Source organism: Portunus trituberculatus, chromosome 42 (genome assembly GCF_017591435.1).
Source record: "Portunus trituberculatus isolate SZX2019 chromosome 42, ASM1759143v1, whole genome shotgun sequence".
Lineage (NCBI taxonomy): Eukaryota > Metazoa > Arthropoda > Malacostraca > Decapoda > Portunidae > Portunus > Portunus trituberculatus.
In genome coordinates, this window is record NC_059296.1 from 17,011,938 (window position 1) to 17,020,508 (window position 8,571).

General features: G+C 43.9%; 2 protein-coding genes across 3 annotated transcripts in view; both read right to left on the minus strand.

Annotated features, from left to right (window-relative positions):
- Window positions 1–1,994, minus strand: part of LOC123517310 — a 12,424-nt gene extending 10,430 nt beyond the window's left edge. Inside the window, exons 1-2 of one of the 2 annotated variants that reach the window (XM_045277267.1) lie at window positions 1,840–1,994; window positions 936–1,063 (exon numbers count right to left, since the gene is read on the minus strand). In XM_045277267.1, coding sequence (XP_045133202.1) covers window positions 936–1,050 — 115 coding nt within the window. In that variant the 5' untranslated portion in view covers window positions 1,051–1,063; window positions 1,840–1,994. Of the gene's footprint in view, window positions 1–935; window positions 1,064–1,831 lie in introns of both variants that reach the window. The other variant, XM_045277268.1, reaches the window with a different exon arrangement.
- Window positions 1,995–4,973: 2,979 nt separating this feature from the next.
- On the minus strand, window positions 4,974–7,823 carry LOC123517311 (protein Wnt-8b-like). Its single transcript, XM_045277269.1, has 6 exons — window positions 7,691–7,823; window positions 7,551–7,584; window positions 6,389–6,504; window positions 6,007–6,286; window positions 5,465–5,750; window positions 4,974–5,348 (listed from the first exon to the last, which is right to left on the minus strand). Exons 1-6 carry the CDS (start codon window positions 7,744–7,746, stop codon window positions 5,122–5,124), a joined length of 999 nt encoding a protein of 332 aa, XP_045133204.1. The 5' UTR covers window positions 7,747–7,823; the 3' UTR covers window positions 4,974–5,121.
- Window positions 7,824–8,571: the final 748 nt, after the last annotated feature.

The following is an 8,571-nucleotide window of genomic DNA, read 5'->3' on the forward strand; positions in this document are numbered from 1 at the left end:
GATACTATGCACACACACACACACACACACACACACACACACTGCGTAGTGTAGTGGTTAGCACGCTCGACTCACAATCGAGAGAGCCGGGTTCGAGTCCCGGTAAGCGGCGAGGCAAATGGGCAAGCCTCTTAATGTGTGGACCCTGTTCACCTAGCAGTAAATAGGTACGGGATGTAACTCGAGGGGTTGTGGCCTCGCGTGTTGTGTTGATGTGGTCTCAGTTCTACCCGAAGATCGGTCTGTGAGCTCTGAGCTCGCTCCGTAATGGGGAAGACTGGCTGGGTGATCAGCAGCCGACCGACACACACACACACACACAGACACACACACACACACACACACATACACACACACATACCAGGGTGCATAAGTAAGAATAAATGGATCACTTGTCACTAATAAGACCTTTTGACCCTATCCTTGGTACATTAGTCGGGTGGAGATGATAAGGCTCACACACCACGCTTGTTGCCTTGTTGCCATACCCTATGTACCGCTCTCAACCTCTCCCCCCCCCCCTCTCTCTCTCTCTCTCTCTCTCTCTCTCTCTCTCTCTCTCTCTCTCTCTCTCTCTCTCTCTCTCGTGACAGTACACAACCATGTTAGGATTCTTTCAATAGGACTTCTATCATGCACGTAGTTGACCCGTAAGGGATCGAAAGTCTTCGTTGCTATGGACGGTATGATAATGGTTCATGCAGAAAACCCAGGTCGTTATCCCCAAACTTATAACTGAGGTTGTTTAGACTTGCTGACAAAATCGTCCGTTGTAAGATTTATGTACAGTGACATTTAATCTTGGTCTTCACAGGCATAACCACTTTCATGATGTACAATAACTGACTAATTGCATAACTAAATGCATGATACCTGGGTCATCACACTCCCCGTCCGATGTGCTCTCCCTCGCCTCTTCCCGCAGGTTTACCTACCTCGGGAATAAAGGTCGATGGGAATCTGCTCCTGTACAGGTTGCGTTGAAACGTGGCGCACAAGAAACAGCAGAGCGGCGTAGAGCGGTAGCTCAAGCAGGTGACCCGGCAGCATGACGATGCTTTACCTGGAGGAAAAGTAAAAAAAAATAGTGATAGTGGAGGCAAGGAGGCGGCCTGGTCGCACGCAGGTAAACTCTCAGGCTGATAGGCATGCACGCTATGATTGACTTGTTTGTGACAACTGGGCAATGAGTACCGAGCTAGACCATCGAGGTGAATATTTAGTGATATCAGTCTTCTTAGTTGTTGTTGTTGGCTGTTATTCATCGATACAGAAAAATGTTCTCCCTTCATTTATTTATTTATTTTCATGTTTCGTGGCTCCATTGTAATATTATGTTCACTATTCTCTCTTCGTAGGTAGTATTTTTGTACTTTTCATTATTGTTAATAATAATTAATATAATATTGCCAGGAACTCTAGAGAAAGTAACGAACACGTAGGGTCTTCCAGCATATTGGTATAGAACATGCAATTTAATTTTTAAACTTTTTTTTTTACCTTTCATAAACTCCAAAAAACACTTCTCGTGGTTCCTGGCGTTGTGACGCACTCATTGGTAATTTTGTTGTCTATTATGACATTAATACTTTCACTGTAGTTATAGAATTTTTACAGTACCCACAAATTAAGTGGGATCTTTGGTTCTATAGATAAGTTTTTGGTATCACGAAGCGTAATTCCATGAATGAAAAATCAAACAACAAAATTGATAACGTCATGAAGCTGGACAACCGTTTGAACACTGTAACTGTTTAATACTGTGGTTCACAACACATCAGTCACTTGATGCCTGTGAAAGTTCTGATTTGAGTTTGGCCGCGTAACGTACACACTCACTTGGGCAGCGCAGAGCGGGAGGCAGCGGCGGACACGGTTCCTCGGAGAAGAGTGACTGTGTCGAGCTGAGTGTGTGAGGAAACCACTTCCTGGCGAGTGACGTAATGCTGTGACTCTCAATGTCTTGACAGCGACATCACAAAGGGAGGTGAAAGTTTACTCATCCCCTAAAAGCGTCTTGCTGGCCTTTCCTCTTAGTAGGTTTTCATTAGTTATGACAACTACAACAATATTACACTTGTTATTAACGGAAACATTGAATAATGTTGTCCACAGTTTGAATAGTTTCTCCGCAAATAAGGTAAGGTGTAGCCAGCGGGAGGAGAGCACGGTCAGAGATGCCTCGTATGCCTCATAGTGGGCGGTATTTCCATCCCGTATTTATGAGTCATGATTGTGGCAACATGCCCGGCAGAGAATCATGGTATGTTGGATTATCCGAGACGGTGCTCAACATTCTTCCAGCAAACTATGAGAGGCAGTGTCTGGATCAGATGACGTGGAGGAATAACAAAGACAATAAGAGCATGTACAAGTAGTTTTTTTCTATGAGTGTACTAGGCAGCGCTGAAGGTTGTTATTCAGTATTCACGGATTCTAGACAGGATGTAGTGAATCCCTTTTCATGATATTTCTGTCTCTTAGCTCATTGATGTGTGCTATGTGGAAATCTTTCATTATGAGTCAGTAATTGAATCGTAATATGTATACAGGGAAAACCATGTGTAATTTGTATAATTAATCAAGTTCGGATATATTACTGTAGATAGTGAAAGAAATGTTATATATATAGTGCTTTTATAATGGTTCCTTTTTGGCGTAGCGACTATCACTGACAGTCACGTACTCTGAGAAACCCCGCGAGTGACGCAGCCTGTCTAAAATTCCATGCTATTAAGTTAAACTGTCACCACCATAATACGATACAATGCAAACCGCGCCCTAAATCGCTGCAAACCTAGAGTGTTGTCCTGTGGTACTTGATAGATTTGAAAGCTCCCTGGTGGTCCATGTGTTTTGTTATACGTAGCATTGAATTCCCAACATGCTCAGCCGATGAGATTCTGCATATACAAGATAGGATACTGTACCTCATAAATTTGGACACATCAGGTAGAACATGAAAAAAATGATAAATAAATAAATAAAGTAAATGTGATCCAAGGCCAGTCATTGCAAATCGGCCGCTAATTAGTGGCGAGCGTGTCCGGCACAAGGGAATCATCTCACTGGCGCCTGTCATCTCTGTACTTTTCCAAGGAGCTGGTGCACAGTGAACACGCCCTTATTAACCACCGTCTCGAGGAGCAGTATCTACTAACAACGCCTTTACTGAACATTATCGTGAAGGAAGTGACAGTGATTTCTCTTAAGAAGCGTCGGGGGCAATCTAGTGCCATAATCATCCGCTTACAAGACAATTTTAACTTATGGGAAGAAATCTTGAAATAATACAACTTCTCTTTTTTATGTTAGAGGAAAAACCGACCAAACGCAACAAAAACGACAAAAAAGAAGGCCCATTGATATGTCGTTCTCAAATAGAGCCGAGAGTTAGCCAAAATAATGGAATAAATGTTTGAAACCTCCTTCTTAAATGAGTTCAGGTCATAGGTAGATGGAAATATAAATGCAGGCAGGAAGTTCCATAGTTTACCAGATAAAGGAATGAACGATTGAGAGTACTTGTTAACTTTTGCGTTAGAGAGGTGGACAGCACAAATAATAATTGCTTGATTCTATTCGGAATATGCCAGATGAAACATTAGGCCTCATAGAAATCTGTTGAAAAAAAATCAAGCAAAATATGTAGCAGGAAGCTAAAGATGAATATAAAAACACTAAAAACCTACTTACAATAATTGGGCCAATAACAGCTGTTCTGTAGTGTGCATCACCATTTCCCGTGGATGCAATTAGCATAAACACTTGAGATTAGTTTCGTATGATGTAGGTACAGTACATCAAGTCGTATCATGAGAGCCAATTTTAGATATTCACTGAGATGCATTTGTTTTCCTTTCCAAGCGTTGATGTCGTGAAAATTATCAGTCTTTGCCTTGCTTGTGTTTCACCCAGATGCGTCAGCCTTCCCCATTAGTCAGTGGACAAGATCAAGTGCTCCATGTGGCTCACCAAACGGTTCCCGAGGTCGATTTCCAGACGGAAGAGCTTGCGTTGCTTCATCTTGTAAGTACAGTACAATGACCTCGGTCACTATTCTAATTCACGGTAGTCTTTATTCTTCCATTTTTTATGATGAATGAATTACTTAATCTACATTGGACCTCATTTGTATCCTATCTATATGTTCTGACATGAAATTTGCCACTTTTGTTAAAAAAAAAAAAAAAAAACGAGTATTCAAGTAATTTTCGTCTGTCCAGCTCGCACGCTGAAGTTAGAGGGAACGGTCGTTGTTGTTTTGTATTAATTTGTCTTTTGTCTGCCCTTACAGAACATTAAACTACCTCTAGAGAAGTAGCCTCTAACAGCCATGTATCGCTCCTCTTCCTTGTAATAACATTGAATCAACTGTTTTTACTTTTACAAGCATTAATACTAAAATCACAGAATGGCTACCACACTATGCATACTGTTAGGCGCTGTGTCATGTAGTGTTTCAGCATTGTGATCATGAATCGTTAGCTCTTTATTGAATATCAAAATCAAGTATATATGATTGTATAAAGTCATGATACTATATGATATTATACTGTATACTTAATATACGAGTAAATGTGATCTTGTCACGTGGACCTGCTTTATAGCCACGCTCTCGGTTTTACTTGTATTTGTCTGTAGTACGATACTTACGGCTGAGATACAACCTGAAACATCATCTCAAAGCTGACCTCAGAAAGTACCCTAAATAACTATATCCTTATGTTTAAGTTTCTGCGTCCTGAATTAGAGATGGTATTAATAGTTGGTAAGAGTAGCTTTGATTGAAATTTGGAAGAATTCATGAGACATGTTGTACTAGTACAGGCGCTTACTGCAAAAGTAGGCGAGTATCTACTACTTTGATGCTGCCGAGATGAATGACATCTTCCGGAGAACATTGCTCATGCGATTTCATTCTAAGGACATATTCATACTTCTGACTTCATATGTGTGCATATTAGGAATTAAAGGATACACTGTTACATCAATGCAATGTGTTTTTTTATGAGTTCTCGTGATAAGGATTAAATATACATGATATATGATTATAATGTGATTGTTTTTTGGTCACGCAAAGGAATAGGAGGTAACAGCCAGTGCTGGAGGTTACTGGAGCTACTTGCTGCTGCAGGAGAGTATGACCTTCCTCTTGAGGCATGTGCTGCACTTCACCTTACAGCACCATTGAAAACGACAGTGGCAGGGGACAGCTACCCTGGAGACATTCTTGTCTACTACAAGGTTGCAGGCACGACACAAGGTCTTGCAGGACCTCCTCTCTGGCCTGGTGACCCCGGCGCCTTTCTTTCTGGAACACCTCCGTCCAACAGTCCCAGACCAGCCTGCGCAAGGATTGGATACGGTGAAGTGGAGAGACAAATGGTATTAACAATAGAGAACATTTCTACCGTGATCTTGGAGTGATTTCGTTCATGTACTCTATAAACAACTGACTTACCAATCGTGGTGTTGACTTGGCAGTAATCTGGCGAATCATTGAGGTAAGCGAGGCGGCGGGGTCGAGCGGGAAAGACTCTGTTCTTGATTGCCTCTCTTCGTGCATCACGGGAGGAGTGCTCCAGAAGGCCATTGATGTCCTTGATCTTTACGGCCCGTCGGTACTTACGTCCCACAGCCTCCGCCACGGCAGTGAAGGCTTGCATCTGCCGCCAGCAGGTTTTAGTAGTGCAGGAACCCGACACTCCGTGACACTTGCAGGACTGACGCAGAGCCTGTGCCACAGTCTGAGGTGATGCGAGAACAGAAGTTATTATGCTGTCTAAATCCGTTTACCGCTAAATTATGTAATGAATAAGTTAATGAATATGTAATAAATCTGAAATACTGAAAATAGTTTGATTATGCGCATTACACTAATGAAAGATTGCACTGTGTGTTGCTGTCTCTAAGATGGGAAGCAGAAAAATGTATCTCAGATATGAACTTTGTTGAGTAACTTGGGACAGTTTGCTCGCAACTGAAAATCAGTATAACGCTCACCATTCTGCCTAATCGATTGTTGTGTCGATTGACAAGGGCCGGGGCGTCCTGTGCCACCTCCAGGGAGTCGAGGAAGCGCTCAGCCACTTGCGAGCCGAAGTGAACATCATCAGAACATCCTCGCCACTTCCAGTCCTGGTGGGAGCGAGAGCCGCCCTCGGAACAAGAACAGCCTTTGATGTGACCCTGCGAGCAGTTTTTGGTGACTGCGTAGGTCACGCCGGCTGAGGTTATGGCGTGCACCAGACTGCTTTCCCTTGTCGCTGCCCTACTGCCGTGCCTGCCGGGAACGTTTGCAGCTCAGTAACATAATTCATATAACTCAAGAAAGCATCTTTTCAGTCATTGTTAAAGTTGCTGTATGCACAAGCTGAAAGCGTACATTTTGTTGAAGTGTCCCTCGGGGCAGGCCCATCGCTGCCACTTCATCTGGGCCTGGCAACCTTTCAGGGCCAGCTGCATCCCTCCCACCACGCTCTGCTTCATGGGCCCGTCTGCCTGCATACCACCAAAAGATAAATAAATAAATAAATAAATAAATACATACATACATAAATAATTGAATAGATATATTATTTCAAAAGTCTGTCAATGAAAACGTAGGTAAAAAGTCTGGAAGGCAAAAGCGGTGTTGGAAATTAAACGTATGATATAATTCGTGAATATTTTGTTAAAACGTTATAGAAGCTCCTCATCAATAATTGCAAGCATGGATGGATAGATGGATATCTTAAGTCTATCTCTCTCTCTCTCTCTCTCTCTCTCTCTCTCTCTCTCTCTCTCTCTCTCTCTCTCTATATATATATATATATATATATATATATATATATATATATATATATATATATATATATATATATATATAGAGAGAGAGAGAGAGAGAGAGAGAGAGAGAGAGAGAGAAGAGAGAGAGAGAGAAGGATTTAGGGCAGGGCTTCCGAGATGGAGCATAGCAGCTTAATAAACACCTTGGGACGGACGGTCAGGTATGGTGGAGGAGATTATGGATTAGGAGATGGACCTTAGGGGGTTGGGGATGAAGAGGAAAGAGAGAGCCCAACTGCTTAGGCCACGCGCACATCCCGCCAGACCCATGTCTATTAATCTTCGCTCCATCTTGATTCTTCATGCTCCCAATATAGTCTCTCTTTGAACACTGATGCATATTGATTTTACTTATAAGCGGAATATGTACTTTTGCACCTATCGCAGTTCTCGCAGCACTTCGCGCCATGTATCTTGTATGTTTCCATAGGGAGACGTCCTCAGGAATAGAAGACGCACTTGTCCCGCACCACCATGCAGATGCCCACCACTGCCTCCATGTTGAAGAAAGTGTTGATTTGTGTGCTCGGCGCACGAGAGAGAGAGAGAGAGAGAGAGAGAGAGAGAGAGAGAGAAACTATGTAATGCAGTATACCGCACACCCAAGAGACCAGCACACCGCGCCAAAGTTATGATTGCAATCAAGAAGAGAATAACGTTGTGTGGCACGAGGCGGTCGCTACAAGAACAAAATAGAAAAAAAAGAGTACGCCGCTCACCTCAGGTCCGGAAAAAAGCACGTTGCCAGTAAGCCTGCAAAGACACGAATGGTGTGTTATACACCTCGGAAAATTTCACTAGTCGCAGTAGTCTTCACTGTATTAGGTAGTTATGATAAAGATTCAGGGGCAGGGCTTACCAGGCACAACAAACATTGCCGAAGAGCAGCGTCGCCAGTAGAATTGTGCCACGCATGGTCCTGCTGTGCTGACATCCAGCCACCACTCACCATCCCACGAAGCACAACCACCAACTAACTCTTTCCCTGACCCAGTGACCCGGCTGGCCCCGGCCACTCCAGTCTCCAGCGGTGACTTGTCCTGCCCTGCCCTCTCCAAATTACATCCCTGTGGGACACTCAGGTGCTAGGTCCCAGGGGAAGCCAGCCCACACGCGCTCGGTCAAGAGTCTGCAGGTCTACGACGCAGCACACTTAGCAGCACCAGTACGCAACACCACAAGGGAACACTGCACTGCTGTTCTTACATCGCCATATGCACTAAGACAAGGATGACCCCACCATACTAACTCTCTCTCTCTCTCTCTCTCTCTCTCTCTCTCTCTCTCGTGTGTGTGTGTGTGTGTGTGTAATTCACCTCGGTCGTCTGCTGGTCACCCAGCCAGTCTTCCCCATTACGGAACGAGCTCAGAGCTCATAGACCGATCTTCGGTTAGGACTGAGACCACAACACATTCCACACACCGGGAAAGCGAGGCCACAACCCATCGAGTTACATCCCGTACCTATTTACTGCTAGGTAAACAGGGGCCACATATTAAGAGGCTTGCCCATTTGCCTCGCCGCCTCTGGAACTCGAACCCGGACCCTCTCGAGTGTGAGTCGAGCGTGCTAACCACTACACTACGCGGTGTGTGTGTGTGTGTGTGTGTGTGTGTGTGTGTGTGTGTGTGTGTGTAGCAGATTCACCGAGCCTTGAAAATTTAAATATTCCTTGCCTCAGCTTTCCTTCCAGCACAGATATTAGCGGCGGATTCGTCCACTCGATTGATTCCTGTTAT

Bases quoted from the DNA above. Each gene is read 5' to 3' on its own strand.
- LOC123517311 (XM_045277269.1), bottom strand. From the start codon at position 7,746: ATGCGTGGCACAATTCTACTGGCGACGCTGCTCTTCGGCAATGTTTGT. The intron at 7,585-7,690 runs GTAAGCCCTGCC...GTGTCTTTGCAG, and splicing joins GGCAATGTTTGTTGTGCCTG to GCTTACTGGCAACGTGCTTT. The intron at 5,349-5,464 runs GTAAGTCAGTTG...ATCCTTGCGCAG, and splicing joins CCAAGTCAACACCACGATTG to GCTGGTCTGGGACTGTTGGA.